The sequence below is a fragment of the Oreochromis niloticus genome, linkage group LG8, assembly GCF_001858045.2.
Source record: "Oreochromis niloticus isolate F11D_XX linkage group LG8, O_niloticus_UMD_NMBU, whole genome shotgun sequence".
In the NCBI taxonomy this organism is placed as follows: domain Eukaryota; kingdom Metazoa; phylum Chordata; class Actinopteri; order Cichliformes; family Cichlidae; genus Oreochromis; species Oreochromis niloticus.
This window is the reverse complement of record NC_031973.2, coordinates 14,034,780-14,060,019: the sequence shown is the minus strand read 5'-3', so window position 1 is coordinate 14,060,019 and position 25,240 is coordinate 14,034,780. Positions and strand designations below refer to the sequence as shown.

General features: G+C 40.4%; 1 protein-coding gene and 1 long non-coding RNA gene across 2 annotated transcripts; one reads left to right on the top strand and one right to left on the bottom strand.

The window, feature by feature from the left end:
* The first annotated feature begins 267 nt into the window (after positions 1-267).
* Positions 268-16,301, top strand: LOC100708063 (synaptic vesicle membrane protein VAT-1 homolog). Its single transcript, XM_013269451.3, has 6 exons — positions 268-1,005; positions 6,439-6,646; positions 10,288-10,458; positions 10,596-10,685; positions 12,915-13,153; positions 15,023-16,301. Exons 1-6 carry the CDS (start codon positions 487-489, stop codon positions 15,200-15,202), a joined length of 1,407 nt encoding a protein of 468 aa, XP_013124905.2. The 5' UTR covers positions 268-486; the 3' UTR covers positions 15,203-16,301.
* A 1,719-nt stretch (positions 16,302-18,020) lies between these two features.
* Positions 18,021-22,495, bottom strand: LOC112847653 (uncharacterized). The gene is made up of 2 exons (XR_003221313.1): positions 22,296-22,495; positions 18,021-19,161 (listed from the first exon to the last, which is right to left on the bottom strand). It is a non-coding gene; the product is annotated as an uncharacterized LOC112847653 (long non-coding RNA).
* Between the last annotated feature and the right edge of the window lie 2,745 nt (positions 22,496-25,240).

The following is a 25,240-nucleotide window of genomic DNA, read 5'->3' as shown; positions in this document are numbered from 1 at the left end:
TAGACTTTTTAAAATCAGACTTTAGACTTTTTAAAATCAGTTCTCGGCAGGTCTTCATGGGTGCCATCATTTTTCTCCTTTTTTTAACCTGCACAACCTGAAACAAACTAATCTAAATCTTGCTGGATTGGTGAATTCAATTTTATCTGCCACATCAAAAATGAGAAAAGAACAGAAAAGAAAAAGAAAACGTTTTGGTAAATTGGCATCCGTATTTTATTGTGAAAATCACTCCGGGAACTTGTATAAAATACGCCACTCTTGACTCTGGGCACTTGTTGATCTAGGCGCATACACAGGAAACCGCGCACATCTTACTGAGGACTTGACTCTGCAGGAAACAGCCACTCGTTTCACATTTTTATACTAGAATATTTGCACTAAACCGATTTTTTTTTTCGTTCTTGGAGTGTTTGGAAAGAAACGCTCAAACAGGCGCAACTGTCGAACTGAAAAGCTTTAAAGCGCACTTAGAAAGTGGTTATCATGTCTGGCGAAGAGGATCCAACTCAGCAGCAACAGCCTGAGCAGGAGAAAAAGCCCGATGAGCCTCCCACAGCTGCTTCGGATGCACCTCAGCAGGAGTCAGGCGGCAGCAGCAGCCCTGCAGCAGAACCACCAGCAGCTGCAGCAGAACCACCAGCAGCTGCAGCAGAACCACCAGCAGCTGCAGCAGAACCAGCAGCAGAACCAGCTGCAGCTGCAGCAGAACCACCAGCAGCTGCAGCAGAACCAGCCGCTGAGGAGAAGCCGCTCTCCTTCCGCGCTCTGGTTCTCACGGGACATGGGGGCTACGACAAAGTCAAGCTGCAGGTGAAGACGATGGCCAAGCCGAAACTGAAGGCAGGAGAGGTCCTGGTGCGAGTCAAGGCATGCGGGCTGAACTTCGCCGAGCTGCTGGGCAGGCAGGGGCTGTACGAGCTGCTTCCTTCCCCGCCCGTCACGATGGGAATGGAGGGCTCCGGGGTCATTGAAGCGGTCGGGGAGGATGTGAATGACAGGAAAGTGAGTAAAGACCTGCTAAATGCTTTCCCCACACCCACAAAATTCCACTGTGGTCATGAAAGAGCGTCAGATCAGCGGCTGCGCAGCTGCCAAGCAAACTATCCAAGCCTTTAATTTTTCTGCATTTCTTGCCAGTGCGTGACGCGCGTAATCTTTTCCAAACGCCAACCCAGAGCGCTGCTGTCATCACTTTCCACGTTTCTTTAGTGAAAGCCGTGAACTGAAATTTCTTTTAATAGCTGTTAATTTAAGTTCCTCTCAAATCTCAGAAGGCTCAATCAGATTTATAGCTGACGTGAGTTTAGACTGGCTGTTTCCTTTCTCAAGCAGCGACAATTGAATAAACAACCTTAATCGTAGTGTGTTTGTCTGAGCAGCTGCTGGAAAGTGTGACACTTATGAAAACTGACCGTGTTTGATTGACAGTCTGTCCTTGACGCATTTTTAACATTTCCTCCCCTGCACAAAAGAAGCTACGTGTATTTTTCTTCTCTGATGAAAAGGCGCATTTCTAAACCAAGTGTGTGTGTGTGCCTGCTTTTAAATTCTTGAAACTGATGGAAACTCGTCAGCTGTAACACCTGATGTTGGCAATTATACTCGATTATATTTAGAGAGCTGCTGATTTTAGCCTCTTTGAACCTTGCATGCGCCTCACAGCTACATTATGGCACAGTTTAAACACATACTCGAGTAAAAAAGATCTTTCAGTGGCCAAAGGTCGTTGCTTTTATGCACTGCGTTTGGTTTTACAGTGGTATGTGTAAGATAAAGCCAAAGTGACTCATAGCAAGTATCATTCATGGATTTATATGCCACAGCCTTTTGCAGAAGTTCTGTAATTTTTCACTTGTTGGCTCAGATTTGTTTGCACAGAAATTAAAAGAGGAAGGTGTGTTTTTTTTTGTTTTTTTTTTTTTTCCATCTAACAGGAGTTTCTTATGTTCTGTGTGCACTAATACAAGGTGGAAAGCACTGCACATGACTGACAGCACTTTTTAGCCAGCCTACTGGGTTCAGTAGGTGCATTATTTGGTTTGTATGCAAGTCTTGGCAATGGATGACTTCCAGGCAGAAGTTGGGGATGAATGTTGATCTTGACCTTCAATTTTTTTTTGAATGTTGACATCAAAAACAAAGAAACTGCTTGTTGTAAGATCTGCATGAGTTGAAGTGAAATGAGACCTTCCTGGGAGTTTTGCACAGTAAATCAGTGCCCCAGTTTATGCTTGTTATGTATTGACATCATGTTGAAGTCATAAAGCTTGTGTCATACAGGGAGGTCTCATAACTCGGATTGTTGTCTAACAAGAATTATCACTGCATTTGCAGGCTCTTTGAACACCAAGTAAGATGGTAGATTAGGTTTTCTATGGATTCCAGCACCATTATCGAGTCTGTTTAAAGGTCAGATGCCTTATTGATTCTATTATTAGAGCCCGATACCTGTTCAGTGACAGAAAAAGCAGCTCTGCACATGTTTTTATCTTCAGATCTGTGTAGAAAGAGTCGTGCATGTATCTGGCTCAGGTGCACAAAAGATTTACTGCTGTTTGTTTGACTTGATTGTTTTGCAGTGCACAAAAAACACGACAGTGCCAATAAAAGGTAATCATAGACTTGGATGAAATCTATTCCAGTGGTTTAAACAATTTGGAACTCATCCCTGTAAATTAGCAGCGCAATATTGCAAAGGGACCTTGATTATGTAAAATCCACTTTCATTATTGTTTCTGTAACTGGGGCGTTAAAGATCATCCTAATTTGAATAAAATGTTAAGATATGAGTGTGTGTGAACTAGAGTCTAGTTCACACATATATGCTGTTGTGTAAAGAAGGCCTAACGGTGAGGTTACTTCTGTTTGTGTACAAAGAACTTGAATATTCTTCCCACCAGATCCAGCTTTTCTTTCTTTATTCGTGCAGTTAATTGCATGATGGCTTCATTAAATGTGTGTTTTCTAAGAAACACTGAAGCTCCTCCCAATCCTGAAGTGTCAGCATGGAATTTCCCCCCTCCTCCTCCTCCTCCTTCTCCCCCTTCTTCTTCACCACTTACTGCTCTCCTCCTCTCTTTCCATTCCCTCCATTTTTGTGGATCATATAGAGGGAGAGGTTCATTCCAACACTTCCTTTTTGGAAGGAAACATCAAAACACAAGACACCACAAAGCACCAGGCGCAGCAGTGCAGGAAGCAGTGAGAAATCCCAACAGGAATTTAAAGGTTAACATGTGAGATAGTTGGTTAAGGTTAGTGTAAGGGTGTGGGTGGGACTGCAGTGCAGACAATAACAAAAAGGGGTGCCAGAGTGTTTTCAGAGACTGATACTGAGAAAGGCTGGAGCGAGGCTCCTCCAGATGAGAGCGCTTCAGGGTGTGGCTGTTTCATAAGAAGACAGACTAGATTTGTTATGCAGCCTCTCTTGTCTTTCCAGTTTCCATTTGTTAGTGATGCTAAAATAAAAGCACAATATATACGATTGTGCCCCACACCTTTACTGCTATTTCAGGAAGATGGGAGCGACAGTTTTTGTTACAGTGTTCCAGCTGACTGCCTGGGAAAGGATGCAAGATGCCACCTGTTTGACAAATATGGGCTTTAATTGACTTGATGTGCGAGGCCATGATGTGTAGCAGAAAGCTATGTGTTTAGGTCTGCACAGCGCATGCTTTCTGGTCTGGTGCATGTGGTGCAAATGTTAAGCTATCGATGCACTTAACTGCATTTTCTTTCCAAGGCATTTAATCAGTCCTAGGAGTATTTGCATGCTATACTACTATAAACTTTTAGATTACGTAAATACTGGAGGGAGTTAGGAACCATTTCGCTAAACTTTCTTAGTGTAAGGCACACATTTTCCATTTTCAAGTAGATTTTGCAGGAATTTTTTTTAATTTAGTTTTTGGTTTAGAGCACGTGTTAGTCTTGAACTTAAAAAAAAAACAATCTGTATGATTGGCTGCTGTAAAATGCACACAAACAGTCAGAATAGTATGCAGTCGTTTGAAAGACTAACTACTGCTTCCATAAGATTTACAGGCTCAGCAGCAGCCAGGTGCTGCTAATCAAATTCACTTCATTAACTGAGCTCTGCATGTTTAAAAATATACAAAAACAGTTCTTGGCAATTTGCTGGTCTGAGCATTCAGGTGCATGTTAGCACAATGCCACAATTCTTCTCAAAAGTGGAGGTCCCAGCAAACTCACCAAGGTCACGCTTTACCATGCTTGGAAAAACTGGGAGTGGGCTGCATCTCAGACTCTACCAGCCTCAGTTAGCACGGTAATTGTTAAACTTGATGACAGTATAATTATGAAAAAGACTGAGCAAGTGTAGCTTGTTCAGCACAGCTGAGATTTGCAAAGACTTCTGGGGTAATGCCTTTTGTACAGACAAGACCAAGGGGGTTTTGGGTGTAATCCACAGCGACACATTTAGTGACCAACAATCACAGCATATCACCATAAACACCTCATACAACTGTCAAGCATCGTGGTAGAGGTGATGATTTGGGCTTGTTGCTTGCAGTCATTTAGACGACCACAAATTTCTCTGTATACCAAAATATTCTAGTTAAATGTGAAGCTATCTGTCTGAGAGTCAAAGCTTGACCCAAATCGAGTCGTGCAACATGACGATCTCAAGAATGGCAGCAAATCTGCAACAAACTGGCTGAAAGAGGAAAAGAGTCGAGGTTTTACAATGACCAAGTAAAAGTTCAGACTGCAACCTGACTGAAAGTCATACAGCAAATGACCACGTCAAGCTACGGCTGATAGCTGTGGTTCTACAAGCTACTGAGTCAGTGGGGTTTGCTTACTTCTCCCCTGATATTAAAAGTTTTGAATTAAGAGGATGTACTTTTGTCTTCACACGACTCTGAATTATGGATGAAGATCTGTTCTTTCTCTCGGCTACTGAGATGCTTTAGTGGCAAAGACAGATTTTGATGCACTATTATTGAGCTGCAGAAAACCAGGCGGGGCGCTAGTTTTTGTCAAGACTGACTCAAATGAGCAGCAGGTTTTCACTGTCCCATTTCCACTCTGTAGTCTCTGCAGTGACTTCACTTTATGTCAACCTTCCAAGAAATGAACTCAGCCCTTCTTTAAGAAAAGGGAAAAAATTTGAGTTGATCCTGCAAGTTTTTAATGTTTCACAAGTCCAGGGGTTGAGAAATCGAGCGTGTCATCTGAGGTGGAAGTTAAGGTTCTTACAATAACTCGCCAAAAATTGAGGCACACACACCAAATGTGGATGTGTATGCGCATGTGTGTGTGTGTGTGTTTACTGCATTTGCGAGCGTAAATATTTGTGTGTCATCTGTCTATTGTAATGGGCTGTGTGCAGCAGGAAGTGGGTGTGACTCAGAGCTCTTGAAGCTGTTTTAGCAGGAAACTGTGCAGCATTCATGATCAGATCAGGCTGCTTTCCTGCACCCCTCACATTTTTGGAATGTTTCGCAACGTTGGTCATATGCCCCTTTGAATTTAGGAACGCCATTAAATATGAACAGCATTTCCCATAAGCCCCCATTTCTGATGTCCCCATGACCAGAGAATGAATGTGAAAATGTCGTTTTGTTTAATGGTTTTAGTTTGTTTGAGAGGGTGCTGTGAGTTTCACTGAGGCACAGAAGTTTGTGGACTCAAAGACAATAATATAGTGAGAATGTGTTTTGGAAAGGATGCATGAAATATAAATCTCTAATAATCACAAGACTGACTTGGGGTTTTTTCCATTAGAAGTGGAGGGGGGAAAAAGCCAATGTCCAAAGAAAAACTTGGAAAGACCTTCAGAAACCCTGGAGAACTATTGCTCGAGACCACAAAATGACAAAGTCCTCGAGAGAAAAATGTAAAGAAATAAAGGGTGGCTCAAGATTTTTGCACAGCACTGTATGAGAAACGGAGCAAATACAATTCTTTTCCCAGTCTGTTTTTCTTTTCAGAAACGATGCCTATTCAAGTTACAGGCGCTCTGTTTCCCTACTTTTGGTCCTACAGACTTTGTCTGTTATTGTTCAGCCTTTGAGATATTAGTCTGAGGTTTCTTCCCCCACAGTGGAAATATGCAGTTGTTTTCTACTTTCTACAAAGATCAATAGAACACCAGGTTTCAAAATGTGGGGCACTGAGCTGCTGAAAGTGGGGCATAGATGACCACAGGAGGAAAACTAATCAGAGTGAAACTAAGCTGAATGACAGGAAAGTTTAAAAAGCACGCATTTAACTTCCCCACTTTTGTTTTTTAAGATTAGCATCAGGTGTAATTGGAGTTTACTGCATTATAATTTTGCTAAATCAAACTTTTAAGCTTCCTGTATTAAGTTGATATGAAGAAATGCATCATTCCACAGCTGTGAACGTCTGTGTTTTAGTTTGACCTCACACCACCTTCTCCCTGTCCCCCCTCCTTCCTTCCCTCAGGTTGGCGATCGTGTCATCGCATTGGCCCGCAGCGGCATGTGGCAGGAAGTAGTTGTCGTGAGCGCTGACCGCACCTTCCTTATGCCCGAGGAGATGAGTTTTGAGGAAGGTGCTGCTTTAACTATTAACTACATGACCGCCTACATGATGCTGTTTGAGATGGCCAATCTTAGGCCCGGCAAAAGTGTTCTTATACACATGGCAGCAGGTAAGACTCGTGGAGACGCCTGAAAATAATTTTCAAATAAACTAAGTTGTTTTTTTTTTCTTCTTCGTTTCTGTGAGACTGCACAGCAACAGAGGCACTATAAATGAGTATAAATGTTGAGAATCGTGACGTCCACTCGTGCAGGCGACGCCAAAGGGTCCACACAGTGCAGAAGTATAAATTGCACATTACGTGGCGAGGAGCTGAAACAGCGGTTGCACCCTGGTATAAGATGATAAACACTGTTTTGATGTGTATCCTAAAATTATCAAATGACCCAGTTTTTGTGTCACATCAAATCATTACTCAGTTAATTGAAGAGGTTAACTGATTATTTTTATAATCGTACGTGTAGCCTTAGTGTGAAAATTAGTTTGAGGAATAGATAATGAAGGATCTCCTCAGACTAGCTCAGTGGCATCCCCAATGTTGTGCGACACTCTCGTCATCAGCTAATTAGAAGGTGTAACAAACCTTCTGTCAGTCTCCTGGGCAACGTGTAAAGAGTCGCACAGCACGCTCCCTCCAGGCTGCTAATCAGCTCTTTGAATGCAGCTGCATTTCTGTGCTGAAAGATTATCAGCTAAAAGACTTAAAGTCAGAGGTGACGAAGCGTGTTATGTCAAAACATCTTCATACAAAACTGGATTATTATCACAAATGGTTGCTTGGGCAACACTTCTCAAATGCAAATTTTTTACACCAAACCATCTTTAATGAGTGTGCATGTCCAGGAGTAGTAAACAAAGGCCTTTCTTAGCTGTATGTCACAGTTATAGGGTCAGCTGGTGTGACATTTCACTTCTGCCTTTGATCAAATAGAGATCACCACACTCTTATTAGGAAAACTAAAAGTTTGCAGTGCATGTGCAGTTGACACCTTCAGCTATGAGGCTGTGATGACTGCACATTTTTCACATCGTTACTGAAAATATCTTGAACTTGTGAAACAGCTGCACTTGACAATATAACTGATAGTTATGAGCATATGGTATAATCCAGTTAGAGCTGAGAGGTTTGAGGAAGTGTTTGTTTAGCTTTGCACTTTAGTCAGTTTGAATTCAAAGATTTAACGTTGTATTGTCCCAGCAGCACAAATATCTGTGTTTGGACCCCCCCCCTACACTCTAAGAATACAGGACAGTTACTGTGATGCTCAGTTGCTCTTCTGCTCCTCTGCATCCTCCCTCTCAAAGGCTGCTCATCACTGTTGAGTGGGTGGATGGGTGTCAGCTGACCTGTATGAATCATGAGGCCAGGGTAAAGATGAGGGCAGAAAGGATTACTGGTGAACCTGCAGGCCCAGGTGGTCATCATCTTCAAAAGCCTTTCACTGTTAAGTGGAAATGGGCCACAGAGATCAGAAAGCACTGCTTTCTATGTCGCCTTTTGGTCACCTGTCTTCTGAGGTTTCCCCCCTCTAAGTCGCATCTCTAAATTAGTCTCTGTGGAATTGGGTGTGATATGGAGAGCGAGAGGACATTTCAGGAAAAGGGTTAGGTGATGATGCAGTAATAGTCTGACCGGATCAGATTTAATACCGGCCCATGCTGGTGTATTTCCTACCAAATCATAAACGATGTTGCTCCAAAACAATCACTGACTAATCAGTGTTGTGATGGCTTAGCTTTATCATACCGTACAGGCCATAGATTGTTTATAAATGTTGCCACATTTTGGTCACTGCCATCTTTTAAAGCTGGAATTAAATAAGCATAGAGTGGGTTTGACTGTGAAATCAATGAAGGGTGAATACTCATGAGGTTGTCAGTCACATGATGACTCCACCTTAAAGCATTGCCTTTATTGCCAATTTAAATCTAATGAGGATCATAATTTAATTAAGAAGTAAATCGGTGATAATATTTTGATAAGACACATAAACTCAACTATAAAATTTTTACTTGGGTAATTTTCCCATAGACCGATTCGTTTCTCATCACCTCTTCGCTCAAGAGTTGTCCTCAGTATGATGTGAATCAACCACCAGTTACTAGGGGGAAAAATGTGTATTTCCCAACTGGTTGAAAACCAGTCTGAGGGGTCACTGACCAGTCTGTAGGCCTGTGCAACTGGGGTTTTAATAATCATTTTCCCATTAACTTCATCAACCTCTAGCAACCACTTGGGAAATGCTTTTTCACTGAAGCAGTGATTTTACTTTAGAAACGTGAACCGGTAGAAGTGCACGCTGCAGCCTGACTGCTTGGTGAAGTTCAAGGTCTGGCTGCCGGGCTGGGGTCAGCATTCGGTCAACCCAACTTCACTCTGGGTTCTTGGCTAGCTTAGCGTTAGCATGCTCGCATTGAGCTGAAGTTGTTGTCATAATGGCATAATACAGTTGTTTCACAAGTTATATCCATATCCACGCTGCAGACTGCGTCACTATTTTCCTCCTCTATGAACTGAAATCAGCTGATTGTAGTGCAAGCAGAACTGATGAGCGTAATTGACAGGAAATGGAGTAGAATACAATGGAATAACTAAAAGGAATTGAGCTATCGGGTAGCTGTTCTTGATTCCATCCCTACTCATGACCAGTTGTTGTTAGATTGTTGTGGATTAGTCTGTAGGCCTTTATTCCCTTGACCCTACAATGTCGCAGATTTTTCATAGGCCCAAAATGGTGCACAAGTTAACATTAAGGTCACGTCTCTGGCTGCAAAGAGTGAGACGGTACTGAGATTTTGCAGTGTATCGCTCCCTCCTGACCATTTAAAAGAATGCCTATTTAAAGCACTTGTGCTTTGACTTCAGACTCGGAAGCTCCGTTCAACATTTGTTTACAGTCAGGTAAAAATACTAAAGCTCTTCTGGTAGAGAGAAGTCTTATGAAGAGGATCAAGGCCTGGAAAAGGTTGTGATGAATGAGAGGGCCTAATGCAAAACAGACACCCAGGAGATTCTGGTTGGTGTCCTGTGTGAGACAAAGTCTGTAACTTTTTTCTTTTCTTTTTCAAATATATATATTTTTTCAGTTACACTTTGGTTAGTTTAAGGACAACCTAATTGAGTCAAAATGGACGCAAAACATTAAACAGGTGTCAGAAACGCTCCCATGTGTGACCTTTACCCTTAGATTGCAAAGCCATGACATCATTTATCAGCTCCAGTCATGGTCCTGGAGCAGCATTACTTATACATATTGATGTCAGATCTGGCTCTTAACCACTTAGCATTTTATTTACAGCGCGTACATGACATTTAAGCCAAAACGTGTAAAAGGTCAAAACACGTTATACAACAGATGCAGAACTTTGCACATGTGAAGAATGAAATGCACCTGTCTTCTCATGGTTGTATCTTTTTATCAAATGCAAATATTAACTGATTACACAAATTCAGATGGGCAAAGTTGATATCTCGTAAAATGTTTTGTCTCAATCATTAGTCATTATATTTTTAAAAAGCTCACTACAGTTGCTTGGTAACAGTATCGTCATTGTAATTTCCCCTTAAAATGTATTTACTAGGAGCCCGGTTGAGTGCTAACTCAACATTCAAAGCAAGCATAGTTTGAATGTTTGAGAAAATCGCTGAGTGGTTCAGAGAGAGACCGCACACAACCTCTTGTGCTGAAAGTGAAACACCTGCTGCTCCTGTTCTCATGCCTGTCTTTGCTGCTGTCTGCACATCTGTAGGTGGTGTGGGTATTGCTGCTACCCAGCTGTGTCAAACTGTGCAGGATGTGACTGTTTTTGGCACGGCATCAGCTTCCAAACATGAGACTATTACCCAAGGCGGCGTAACTCACCCCATCGACTACCGCACCAAAGACTACGTGGAGGAAATCCGCAAAATCAGCCCGAAGGGTAAAACAAATATACTCTTGTTCTACTACTGCACAAATGAAAAACCTTGCCTCTCATATTTTCGTTGTGTTGAACATTGTAAGTGTCTAGATAACAGAAGATGACAAAGCTTTTCCCTTTTATTTCTGTCTCTGCAGGTGTGGACATCGTCCTCGACCCCCTTGGTGGCTCTGACACCCAAAAAGGCTATAGTTTGTTGAAGCCCCTGGGCATGATTATAGTCTTCGGTAAGACGCACAAACAAAAAATGATTGTGTAGACATCCTTTGGGGGGGGGGGGTCTTTGGTTTATTTCACTTGGTTTATTTAAACTGTCATGGTGTTTTAAGTAATTTATTTATTTTTAAAATGAGACCTGATTAGTTTAGCGAAGTAGCTTGGGTTTCATTTTGTATTTTAAATGAGTGTATAATTTTTCCTCCTACACGCGCTGTCATTGTAATGTCGGCTTCATATTATTTTTTTTTATTTTTTTTTTTTTCCTTTTACACAATGAATAACGAGCTGTTCAAGGCTGAAGGCTAAAGCTGTATCCAAGTTCCATAACATGCAGCAGCTTCAAAAGCAGGAAAATGAAAACTGTTGCACCTCGACACAGTGCTTAAAGGCAATGGATCATCTCTCTAAAAGATCTTTAAGATGCAGTATGATGGGGCATGATCATACAGGACTTTATAAATACATTTCAGATTTAATAGGGAGCCAGTGAAGAGAAGCTAATATCTTAAAAGGCATTCATACATGTCCTTCCTGAGCCAGGTTATGCTGGAGGTCTTTTCCTGTTTAAAAAAGAACTCTTCCTCCTCACTGTTGCCAAGTGCCTCCTCATAGGAGATCATCTGATTGTTGGGGTTTTCTCTCTAATATTGTACTTTCCTTACACTATAAACTGCGAGTCTTGTGAATTAGTGCAGTATAAATAAAATTGAGGTGAACAGCCTTGTTGGTAGTCGAGTCTAAAATGCAGCAACACCTGTGGTTTCTCTGACATGGGATCAGCAGGTTTGGAGCCAGCTCTGAGTTGATGCTCAGCAGATGTAAACATTAATTAAGGTAGCAGACCCCGTAGGCGTGGGGTGAGTCCACCGTTGTGAAAACATGAGGATGTTTTTCACATGTAATCTGCTCCTCTAACTGCCGGAATAAATGGCTCAATCTTGAAAGGTCGCTGTGCCGCTTTTCTCCTTATGAATGGAACATCAGAGGTTCAGGATTTGGTCAAATGAGAGCATTTCAACCTAGGACTGTAATCCCATGTTTTCAAAGCAAGTCTGTGGTGATTCACCACTGTTGCTTAGCAAGACGGTAGCTTTGCACAGCAGAATTCCCTTTACTTACCATGATTCAGTGTTAATTGACCCATCTGTTGAACGCATAGACAATTATAACATGATAACGGTTTTAAATTATGACTTTAAGATTTGTTTTGTTTTAATTAAACTCAACTGAAAAGCTTTGCTTTGACATGTATTCGAGATATGACCGAACTGGGGACAAGATGAAGCTGGGTTCAAACTCACAAAGACACGGGCATTAAACTGTTTACCTTCTCTTGTGGGGTAGTTTGTTCCTGATGCATCTTCTCCACTGACATCATGCACGTGATTAATGGCGAGTCTGTCTCATGCAACTTACAAGAAGAATTCTATTTCTCCTGTATTGGCTTCCCTTCATTGGCTCCCTGTTAAATCCAGAATTCAAAATCCTGCTCCTCACATATAAGGTCTTATATAATCATTCCCCATCTTATCTGAATGACCTTATAGTACCATATCACCCCATTAGAGCACTTCGCACTTGCATTGCAGGCTTACTTGTTGTTCCTAGAGTATTTAAAAATAGAATGGGAGGCAGAGCCTTCAGTTTTCAGGCCGCTCATCTGTGGAACCAGCTTCCAGTTTGGATTCAGGATACAGACACTATCTCTACTTTTAAGATTAGCCTTAAAACTTTCCTTTTTGCTAAAGCACATAGTTAGGGCTGGATCAGGTGACCCTGAATCCTCCCTTAGTTATGCTGCAATAGGTGTAAGCTGCTGGGGGATTCCCATGATGCATTGAATATTTCTTCTTCTTGTCCTGTCTTCCTCCTCTCACCGCAACCAGTTGCGGCAGATGGCCCCGCCCCTCCCTGAGCCTGGTTCTGCCCGAGGTTTCTTCCTGTTAAAAGGGAGTTTTTCCTTCCCAGTGTCGCCAAAGTGCTTGCTCATAGGGGGTCGTATGATTGTTGAGTTTTTCCTCTGTATGTATTATTGTACGGTCTACCCTTCAATATGAAGTGCCTTGAGGCGACTGTTGTTGTGATTTGGCGCTGCATAAATAAAACTTAATTGAAATCAGAGTTGATGCTCAAACATTTATTTGCAACGCGCTAAAGTTAAATGAGGTCGTGATAAGGTAGTGAGACGATTATTGTGAAGTTTTTAATGTGCCCTTTATCACTGTTCGACATTGCAGGTGCAGCCAATTGTGTGACAGGCCAGAGGAAGAACCTGCTGGCCATGGCAAAGACCTGGTATAACCAGCTCTCTCTGAACACCATGAAACTGATGCAGTCCAACAAAGCTGTCAGCGGCTTCCACCTGGGATACATCACTGATGAGCAGCTCTTCGGCAGGACTATGTCTACGCTGCTTGAGCTCTACAAGCAGGGAAAGATCAAGCCCCGCATCGACTCCAGCTATCACTTTGAGGAGGTAAGTCTGATCGGGTTTGCAGTCTAAAACAATTGTCTAATAAAACAGTTCCTAGTTTTTGAAGATGCTTGTTGGAACTGTTTCTGTATTTACTTCACTGCATATTGATGAAGTATACATTGACATTTATCTTGCTCTCGAATGAGCAAGAGCCTTCCACTGGATAATTATCGTAGTGATTGATGCATTTCAGCTGGTAGTAAGTTATTTATTAAGTGATCCCATGCGCAGCTTCTCATTTCTTAAAGAATCAGGGCCGAGTTTTAGACTAATCCTCGGCATTGCTCCAGTTTTAGACGGGTCAAATTATTGCCCTGCATCAAACAAAGAAAACATCTGGAGTTTGCTGAAACTCCAGATGGCTTAAGGGATAACAAAAACATTATCAAAATCTAGAAGAGTAGTGAAAACTTATCTTTGAGGAAGAAATGTTGGCAGGGATGGGTGGAGTGCAGGCAAAGAATCTTGAATGGTTGTGATCAGAGATTTCAACAGGAAAGCTCACAGCTGTGTTTGCTAGTCAAGATAAGAGCACCTTCCACATGCACAAGACAATTCAAGGGATTGGGACTAGGCATGTAGCCTTAAGAAAAATCAGGTAGGCTAGCTGGTGGATAGAAGCTTTAGTTTGCTAGAGAGCATAAAGAGGACACTGGAACAACTGAAAGGGTTTGTGGTCTGATTCTGATTCACCCTGTTCCCCAGTGATGGGTGTGTCAGGGTAAGAAGATGGGTGAATAAAGTGATGCTTAGTGCCTACCATATGAGCCTGCAGGGTCAGTCTTGTGAACTGGTGGTACTTCAGTTAGTCTGGTCTGCATTCAGTGCACTCAGTTATTTATTTTTTTTATTTTTTAAAAAAGGTTGTCCGACTGCTTGAATTCACTGAATGGCCAGGTTTTCCCCATCAGTCCCATCTTTTTCTCCCTTGATGATACAGACATGTTCCGAGATGACAATGAGAGAGCAGTTTGGGGAACATTACATGTCAATTTCACCCCACTGGGAATCTTTGGGATGTGTTGGCGAAGACTCTGCTGCATCATCAAATCCAGATCTTGGCAACAAATGAATGCCACCCTGGATAGAAATAAATGTGACTTTGAATAGCCTCATCAAAACCTCATCAAGCCTAAAGGCGGGTGAATTAAATATTAGCCTGTGACTTATTTGGCTGGGCAGTGGCTAATCCAGCAAGGGGCAGACTTTGTTCACCTTTCAGTTAAAGCTGCTCAAATCAAGTGGGGGACTTAAATCTTCCACAGTGATCAGTCTTTTGTTGCTATGTATAGTGTCAATTTTTTTTTTTTTTTTTTTTGCTTTTTATTGCCTTTTCACTCATCAGCTGCACTTCCTGACCCACCATAGCTTCAGTTCTCTAATATGTAGGTTAGTTTTCCAGTACCAAATTTAGCAAGCAGGAAATGAATGTAGGGAAGCAGATAGTTGTAAAAGGTGAAAGTTTTCTTCTAGAAATAGTGGACACAAAACATGGCAGAAGCAAAGCAACCTGTACATGTTAGTGTGTGTGTGTGTGTGGGGGGGGGGCTCCGTGTCTCCTTGATGTGTAAATATGCATCCATTAGCTGAAAATGATAAGATTTTTGTAAGGTAACTGCAAGTCATTGTTGTGCCATATGTGGCCAAGTTGGTATGAGTCTGTCCTTTTTTTTTTTTTTTTTTTTTTTTCTCATCCCGTTAAACATTCAAACAAGAACTTTCTGTTGTTGCCCAGAGAGAAACTTGACAGCAGATTGTGTTTATCAGGGTTTTAGTGACTCACGAATAGTTTTTGGATGCGTTTAAATGACTGATGCACTCAGTTTACTGCCCAATGTGAACATCTGTTCTTCTCCTGTCTCTTCTCAGGTGACTGAAGCCATGAAGCGCATGCACGAACGCCAAAATATTGGGAAAGTCATCCTTCTTCCTGAACCCAAGAAGGAGGAAGAGAAGCCAAAGTCCAATGCTGAGGCTGGGGAAAATGTGGAAAAAAATGATGCTGCCATCAGCGAGAAGAAAGAAGAAGTTAAAGCAGAAAAGGATTGAGTAAGAGTGTTTATTTCGAGGGTTTCCTTTTTTGTTCGGTTGTTTAAGGAAAAAAAAAGGCTGGGTGGAAAAAACAAAAAAGCAAGATGTCATGAATTCTTTGTCAGTATTTTTGGAAATGTTGATGGATTTTTGTCGTGCAATATGGTTATACTGTGGTGTCTTTGTCTGGAACACTTGTTTGTAACTTTTAAATAAAATGTCACTGCATTCTGATACATCACCTGAAGAAAAATGCGTTCTGATTACGGACTGTTGTTAAAATTCACAGTTGGCAAAAGAAGACAGCATTTATTTGTGTTTGTGTTTTCTGGTTTCCTATGACAACAGCTCAGTCCCAGCTCTAACATAACACTGGTGATAACAACATACCAGGGCTGGTGCTTATAAAACTGAACACTGACTAATCACTTTGAAAAGTAGGACTGAGGAGCTTTGCTTAAAAACAAAAAATTGCATTTTTAGCAGTGTTTAAATGTGACTGCGCTGCCTTCAGACTACAATCGTGTCTACCCCAGCATCCAATCTGCCCATGGCGCCTTTTCAAAATTGGCACACCAATGAACCAACATCACAACTTGCATTATAAAGATTGTCCAGCTTTGTACTGCATATACAGTTAAGGTCATTTGGGCAAGATGTTAGTTTTTTTTTTTCTGTACATCACCATGGTGGATTTTAAATCAAACAATCAACACTTGACTGAAGTGCAGACTTGCAGCATAAATTTAAGGGGTTTAACAAAAATTTGCATTAACATTTTAGGACTTATAGGGTTTGGTTTTTAAATAGACACTAGTGGGCTGGGTCCAGTGGGACAAAGTTGTCTCATGTTTGACAGATTTTTTTTAAATCATTGAAAAAATTCTGTGATCATGGACTTCAGCTGTCTTCTGTGGCCTTTTGGGGCTTTTGGTGTTCTTGACCTGTTCAGCACGTAGTTTTAGAAATGATCATATTGTTGATCTGACCATTCCTAAAGGTTTTGCTACCTCACTGATGGGTTTTGTTTTTCTAGCCTAATCTTTCTGAGGTTCATATTTAACATTACAATGAAAAGTCGTCAAATTAATTTTGCGGCTCTGAAAATGTCTAATTTCTAAACAATTCATCTAAAATATTTGTCAAATCCCTTTAATCAAAGCTGAAAGTCTGCACCTCAATTGTTTGGTTTTTACAATCCTCCTGTCTCTACACAGGCAAAAATTAAGTGTCTAGCTCCGCACAGGCTGGATTATGCATGAAAATGATCTTCAATCATACATACAGTGTCGGCGTGTGTCATTTTGGGTATTATTCAGGGTGAAAACTGAGTTAAATAAGGATGGTGTTTCCATTCAAAGTAAGTGGTGTGCTTGCATGTTCTGAGAATTTTGTGATCACCCTAAAAGAAGAATTTCCATTAAAAGATTGGCAAGTTTATTAAAAAAAAAATCATTTGTATTTGTAATTCATGATTTTGATCTTTCACTTTTACACTGTCCTCCAAATTTCCCACATTTCTTATTAATTTTGAAGCTGGTGCAGGGAAAAAATGACCAAAATTATGTTATGATGCATTTGAGGCTTCATGTGTCATGCAGAAAGACCTTCCACCTAAATATAGTTTTTTTTTTTTTTTTTAAGTATATTAATCCTGATCATTATGTGAATTAATAACAATAATCAATTATTTCCTGCTTAATACGAATAACACTTGTGATTATTGCCCTACTAATGTGTGTAATGATGAGATGCCATCTCCCTCTTTTGTTTGTTTTTTTCACTTACTCTCCAGTGACAAATGTTGTTACACGGATCTTTGTTTAAGGAAGGCCTGTGTCGGTGTGTTATTGTGTCGCTTTTGCAGTTTCCTCACTTATTTGTGCCAAATCTGAAACCAGCTTTCACCACTGCTGTCAAGCCAACTGTGAATAACAATTAGAGGGACTTCCCTGCCTTGGCAGTCACTCGTGTTTTCTTCCAAAGAATGTCCCACTGAAACGGTTCGCCAAACCGTTTCAAGGCAGGTTTCTTTCCTCCGTTTTCTCCTGTGCTTTAGCTGCGTTCTTAAATCCTTCACTGCCATCGTTAAAATTAAAGTTTACAGGATTACAGCGTGTGTTACTTAGCAATTCCTTGTCTCTGCAGGGGTTTTGCACTCTAAAGTTTACTTTTATTTTCCTCGCAGTGATGCATTTTATACTTTTTCTCGTTTTTGGTCATTGCTTGCACATCTACTCCTTTGAATGGATGACCTAAGTGGCGTTGGGGCTCAGTAGTGCAGATGTTTTGTCCAGATGTGGGTGTAATTCAATGCTCGAAGCAGAGGATGCAAAAGCGGAGCACAAGAGGAAGAGTTTTCCCTCCGTCCACACCATCCCAGCGCCTCACATTCCTCTCTCCACCCTCTCAGTGCTGCTTTGTGTCTTTCTGTCTCTAGAGCTTAACTCTCAAACTGCACCTCCCTTTCCAGCAGAGCCTGTTTCGGTTTCTGAAGAGCACTTGTAACAAAGTTTCACAGATAGTGTTTTATGTTATTTACATTTGTGACATTTCTTTAGGCGACTTGGACTAGTATTGTTGAGTTTGGCCAGCTTTCCTTCTCTTAGTTTGAAATAAGATGTGATGTGGATTTTTGAGTGGGATCTGGAGTCTTTGTGATTCTGTGACGTTTCCAGCGGGAGTTCACGTAGAAGTCTTTTAGGCTTTGTTCATTTGAATCATTTGTGAACCCACAAGCCCAGTGTTTCCCTACATGACAGATGAATGTTAACGACCTGGCGATATATCAACATTGAATAAACAAATGTTAGTCAGGTGATTTATTTTAGCCCTCTAATTCCTCTCTGCAAGCCGCTTTACTAAAATGAATGTGATTGGAGACATGAACGGGTTTGAGCCAGTGTATAGTGGCCGTCCTGTCATGTTCTCTGTAATTGTTGGTTATGCGTAAACTGATGCTGAATTAATGTGTGCAGTGAACGACACCTAGTGGTCACTGAGTTGCAGCTCTCCACAATGTTGCCTACTAAAAAGCTGTACTATATTATCAAATGTGTCATATTAATATCAAAGAAATAAACAGGGATTCATCCACAAAAATGCTAATTTTCACAGACAGCTTAATTAAAGTGGATTTGCGTTAGTTTGACAGGTTGTTCATACATCAACATCCAAAGAGGTACTGTCTGTTTAAAAATAAATAAATAAAAGCTCATGTAAATTCTGGCTGCATTAAAAATTTCAGTTCAACTATTGAAAGTCATTCTTATTATTATCCTAAACCATGTGTAATATCTATCAGCATCTAATCTGCAGTGTAATTATTTCCATTGCTTGTGTGCCAGTGTTGTTCCAAAACTATTTAATGTGTTACTGTTTCCTTTTCCCCCTTTTATACACATTTCAAACACACTTCTTCTGTGTTCATATGGCACTAACATGTCTGTATTATTAAAGCATTATCACATCTTGTGACTGAGTTGACTCTATAATCATATGACTTCTACCTGTAGACTGATGTTGAATCACTAGGTTTGACGATGAAATCGCCCTGCGCGACAGCTGATCACAGCTTCCGTACTGTGCTGCTGTTTTTATTTTTCATTTCCATCCGTTGCCCGCAAAGTTGAATTGTGAATTTTGATTTTTAAGTATATATTGCAACCAGCAGGGGTCCCTGTATGTACATGTTTAAGAGGCTGATCGCTGTTTCCAGCTCGCTAATGGTAAGGGATCATTGTGTTGTTTTTACAGATCATTGCTCATTTATGACACATCACACATTAATACAGAGCAGAAAGAAATTTATTTGCAGTAATGTTTTGATCCCTGGTAAGTTTAGAATGAAACTGAAGGGCAGTGTATGAAGAAACATATTTGCTTTTCTTTATCCTGAATACTTTTGTAACCTTTGATTTAGCTTCATTTACTCACCAAGAAGCCAGTGTGTGGATATCCCTCATCCGCCATGGATTCTGTAAAGCAGCAGTGATAATTATGAGCTAAACATACAAGTTGTAAATGTCTTAAGTATCAGAAACACTCAGAGAATGTGTTTTATTTTATTTTATTATGGCACTGAAAGATTATTTATTGGCAACTTTATTTTTGGTTTGTTTAGCTGTTGCTGACTTGTTGTGGACTACTGGCCAGAAAAAAATCTATCCAAAGAGCTCCCTTCTTTGGGCATTAGCCTACATCACACTTACGGGAAACCCACTTATTCTTATGGAAATTTGCATAAATTAAAACATTAGACTATTACTGCTTACTTCAGTTTTTTTTTTTTTTTTTTTTTGATAAACCTATGAAAATTTATAAAATGATTTCACAGAAAAAGAAATTTCTCAGGTATAAATGGTACTTACAGTGGCTTGCAAAAGTATTCGGCCCCCTTGAACTTTTCCACATTTTGTCACATTACAGCCACAAACATGAATCAATTTTACTGGAATTCCACGTGAAAGACCAATACAAAGTGGTGTACACGTGAGAAGTGGAACGAAAATCATACATGATTCCAAACAATTTTTACAAATAAATAACTGAAAAGTGGGCTGTGCGTAATTATTCAGCCACCTGAGTCAATACTTTGTAGAACCACCTTTTGCTGCAATTACAGCTGCCAGTCTTTTAGGGTATGTCTCTACCAGCTTTGCACATCTAGAGACTGAAATCCTTGCCCATTCTTCTTTGTAAAACAGCTCCAGCTCAGTCAGATTAGATGGACAGCGTTTGTGAACAGCAGTTTTCAGATCTTGCCACAGATTCTCGATTGGATTTAGATCTGGACTTTGACTGGGCCATTCTAACACATGGATATGTTTTGTTTTAAACCATTCCATTGTTGCCCTGGCTTTATGTTTAGGGTCGCTGTCCTGCTGGAAGGTGAACCTCCGCCCCAGTCTCAAGTCTTTTGCAGACTCCAAGAGGTTTTCTTCCAAGATTGCCCTGTATTTGGCTCCATCCATCTTCCCATCAACTCTGACCAGCTTCCCTGTCCCTGCTGAAGAGAAGCACCCCCAGAGCATGATGCTGCCACCACCATATTTGACAGTGGGGATGGTGTGTTCAGAGTGATGGGCAGTGTTAGTTTTCCGCCACACATAGCATTTTGCATTTTGGCCAAAAAGTTCCATTTTGGTCTCATCTGACCAGAGCACCTTCTTCCACATGTTTGCTGTGTCCCCCACGTGGCTTGTGGCAAACTGTAAACGGGACTTCTTATGGTTTTCTGTTAACTATGGCTTTCTTCTTGCCACTCTTCCATAAAGGCCAACTTTGTGCAGTGCACGACTAATAGTTGTCCTATGGACAGATTTCCCCCACCTGAGCTGTAGATCTCTGCAGCTCATTCAGAGTCACCATGGGCCTCTTGGCTGCATTTCTGATCAGCGCTCTCTTTGTTCGGCCTGTGAGTTTAGGTGGATGGCCTTGTCTTGGTAGGTTTACAGTTGTGCCATACTCCTTCCATTTCTGAATGGTCGCTTGAACAGTGCTCCGTGGGATGTTCAAGGCTTGGGAAATCTTTTTGTAGCCTAAGCCTGCTTTAAATTTCTCAATAACTTTATCCCTGACCTGTCTGGTGTCTAAATCCAATCGAGAATCTGTGGCAAGATCTGAAACCTGCTGTTCACAAACGCTGTCCATCTAATCTGACTGAGCTGGAGCTGTTTTGCAAAGAAGAATGGGCAAGAATTTCAGTCACTATGTGCAAAGCTGGTAGAGACATACCCTAAAAGACTGGCAGCTGTAATTGCAGCAAAAGGTGGTTGTACAAAGTATTGACTCAGGGGGCTGAATAATTACGCACACCCCACTTTGCAGTTATTTATTTGTAAAAAATGTTTGGAATCATGTATGATTTTCGTTCCACTTCTCAAGTGTACACCACTTTGTATTGGTCTTTCACGTGGAATTCCAATAAAATTGATTAATGTTTGTGGTTGTAATGTGACAAAATGTGGAAAAGTTCAAGGGGGCCGAATACTTTTGCAAGCCACTGTATATAAACCCAAAATACTAAAATTTCATTAATGATATTCTACAGTAGGACAGAAAATAACATCAACAGGATTGAGAAAGTAAGTAGCAGCCAGCGCTGCTATTCAAATGAACTTTAATTAACCGATCGTCACCTTGTCTGTAAAAGCAGACGTTTTGACAGTTTGTCGTTCTGCAGCATTCAGGTGTCTTAACACAACAAAAATGTCACAGCTTTCCCAGGAGTGGGTGTTCCAGCAAATTTACCCCAAGGTCAAACAATGGAAGACTTAGAAAACTTTCAAGAACTAAATTTAAAACCATTCAGGGATGGGGTGGCATGTCAAAGTTAGACAAACAGTCAAATTAAGAAAAAGTCTGAACAGGTATGGCTTGTTTGGAGCAATTACTCTTCGAAACATGGTTTAGATTCGTATAGTTGTGTCTGCACAAAACACGAGACCTGGAACAATGTCACATGGACATGTTAGTCTCTGCAAAACCATATTTGGTAAAAACCATACCTCCAACACCTCATACCAACTGTCAAGCACAGGGGTGGAGGGGTAATGATCTGGGCTTGTTTTGCAGCTACGGGACCCGAACACCTAATCTAGAGTAATCTAGAGTCAAATGTGAGGCCGTTTCACAGCTAAAGCGTGGCCCGAAATGCAACGTATCAAAGAGCACAGAAGCAAATTTGCAACGGAATGGCCCATTCAAGTCTAGATCTCAGCCCAACTGAAATCTTGTGAAGGGTCGTTAAAAGACCCTTCACAAGTGTGTGAAAACCTCAATGACCTAAAGCTATGCTGTAAAATGGGCCAAAAGTCATATAGAAAATGTTTATAACAAGCTACTGCTGCCAAAGACACAAGTTAACCTTTTTTTTTTTCATGAAGTCCTATTAAAACCTTCTTTTTCATGTGACTGTACGTACAAAGCTTTAAACTACAAGTTATTCCAGTAGCCATTCGAAAAATTGGATGTAGGCAAAATTTATCTAGGCTTATAGAAGAAGCATTCACACACATGCAGAGGAATGAAATGAAGATGTATGTTTTAGGATTTATGAATGTCAAACCTCTTAACCTTTAGCTGTTAGCTGTGTATAACAATCTCATACTTGTGACTGCTGCTGATACAGGAATGCCTCTGTATATTTTTAGAGGGATATTTCCACCATCAGGCAAACGGACAGCTTGAGTTTTTTCCGACCTGCAACACATCGCCTGCGAAGTAAAAGGGAAAAAAGGTGTTCATTTATCCGACTTGTAGGTCAGCTAATATTACTGTTGATAAACTGAAATGTACTTTAAACACGGTAGGCCGTATACAGCTCTGTAAATTATGACACTGAACTATGGAGTCCAGTTACAGGGTGTGCCAAGGCCAGACCCAGAAACAGCATGGGGACAACTGCTATACACACACAGCACATTACAGAACAAAAGATCACTGTTAAGTAAACCGTGACAGGGGACGTAGTTCAGCATTCCCCTGACACTGTTTTCAATGACAAGGTGGAGAAAAAAAATATTTTTGTACAATGAAATGTTGTAAAAAGTTTTCTGTGTGCAAAAGCAAGTTCAGTAAAACTTCTCTTGCTACTTTCAATTACTCACATTTATAGAAACGCAAGTGTGAATGGTGGCCTATCTCTCTGTCTCTTGAGAGATGGACAGCTGGGACAGGCCCAGCCCAAGTGCTGCTCTGAACTGGATCAGCAGAAGTGAGTGAATGGATGGATGTTTTAGCAAAGTTTAAGGACAATGACTGAAAGTATTATCTGGTAAATATCTTTGTCAGCTTGATCAGAAATTACTTGATCAGTGGTGCAGGACATGTTAACCAAGTTGGTAATTAATTATATATATTAAATATCTTTTTTTCTTTCTTAAAAAAAAAAATTAAACTAAAATCATTTTAAAAATGTTTCAAAATTGAGCACAGTCACTGTAAAAAACACAAATTATAAAATTAAGCATATGTTGCCTTTATACGTATTTTCCCATGGGAAACTGTATTAAGTGCATTTTAAAAGCTTCTTAAGCTCCGATAACTCCATGTGTTGAACTTCACATGTCATTAACCCACGTGTGTTGCCACATAAGCTAAGGTATGAAAAATGGTCATTAACAACATCACACCTGAGGGGTGAAACCTCTGAGACATTGTTCTATCCCATCATCTGTTTTAAGAGCATTCTTTACATGTGTATTCCTTTTTTTGTCCCTTCAGCCTCATAGGGAACGTTTATGCTCTCGTGGGTGGTCTACCACCTACTCTCTGACCTACTCTTTGGCCTACTCTTTAACCTACAATACCCACTCCAATGGGAATCAAATAAGTATCTATTTTTCTTGGTGAACTTCATCCACTCAGCTCATGTGTTCATGTGTTCATGAAACCTCTACCTCTTGCGTTTTGATTTTTAACCAAGTGTCATCTTGAATAAACCAGTAGGTGTTTCTTCATTTGAGCTTTACTTTGTGTCACTCAAAGGTCAACATCTTTGAGTGACACAACCTTTGTTGTATTTCAAATATGTGGTGGTAAGGCAGAAGTCTAACAGTAAATCGGATTGGGGTGAAACTCTTACAACTACCATGACCTGGATTACTGAGAAGCTACGCAGACATTTCACTTTTTTTTAATATAATTTCCTGTCTATTTAAAGGTTGCGTTTCATGCTTTAAAGTAAGAATGTATTATGAAGTACTGCTTCTACTGCACATTCGCCCAATGTATATACTATATATACATATATATATATTTATAATGTTATTCCTCTAACCCCCCCCCCCCATGTTTTTGCACATGTCGAGGAGCGTGTCAGGATACATTTCACTGTGTGTTATACTTGTATAACTATGCATGTGACAAATAAAGAACCTTGAACCTTGAACTTGGATGAGATAAAATGGGATGATTTTCAGTAGATTCACCACACATGAGATTTAAGCTACTACTAAATTTACAATAACTGTTGTATTTGCAAAAATGTACAATTTTAGTTCAACTTTGTAGAGGACAAAAAAGTAATACCTGGGCACATTCGGCATGGTATCAGCTCACTACTTTAACAGAGTACTAAGAATGTTTTAAATTATGAAAACACACTGTCCTTCATGATAATAATTAATAATATATGAGGTATTTGCCAGTTAGTTAGTTAGTGAGCAATTAAGTACCCATGAGAAACTGAGACTCATGTAAGGAGGCACAACAATAAGCTGAAGTCAGTTCTGTCTGTTCTCTTCTTATATCCTCCTATAAGTCTATGAGAAACAATCCTAGTTTCCCCTGTGGTTCTGAGGAAAAATTACTTTCCCACCCCTGCTCTAAAATTTATTTTATAAGAAGAAGAAAAAATCTATCATAGAAATGGTGTCACTGTCTATTTAAAGGTTGCGTTTCATGCTTTAAAGTAAGAATGTATTATGAAGTACTGCTTCTACTGCACATTCACCCAATGTATATACTATATATACATATATATATATTTATAATGTTATCCCCCCCCCATGTTTTTGCACATGTCGAGGAGCGTGTCAGGATACATTTCACTGTGTGTTATACTTGTATAACTATGCATGTGACAAATAAAGAACCTTGAACCTTGAACCTTGAACTTGGATGAGATAAAATGGGATGATTTTCAGTAGATTCACCACACATGAGATTTAAGCTACTACTAAATTTACAATAACTGTTGTATTTGCAAAAATGTACAATTTTAGTTCAACTTTGTAGAGGACAAAAAAGTAATACCTGGGCACATTCGGCATGGTATCAGCTCACTACTTTAACAGAGTACTAAGAATGTTTTAAATTATGAAAACACACTGTCCTTCATGATAATAATTAATAATATGAGGTATTTGCCAGTTAGTTAGTTAGTGAGCAATTAAGTACCCATGAGAAACTGAGACTCATGTAAGGAGGCACAACAATAAGCTGAAGTCAGTTCTGTCTGTTCTCTTCTTATATCCTCCTATAAGTCAATGAGAAACAATCCTAGTTTCCCCTGTGGTTCTGAGGGAAAATTACTTTCCCACCCCTGCTCTA

Excerpts from the sequence above, each read along its gene's own strand:
- LOC100708063 (XM_013269451.3), top strand. The coding sequence starts at position 487 with ATGTCTGGCGAAGAGGATCCAACTCAGCAGCAACAGCCTGAGCAGGAG. Across the intron at positions 10,686-12,914 it reads GGGCATGATTATAGTCTTCG|GTGCAGCCAATTGTGTGACA; the intron begins GTAAGACGCACA and ends TCGACATTGCAG. Across the intron at positions 13,154-15,022 it reads CCAGCTATCACTTTGAGGAG|GTGACTGAAGCCATGAAGCG; the intron begins GTAAGTCTGATC and ends GTCTCTTCTCAG.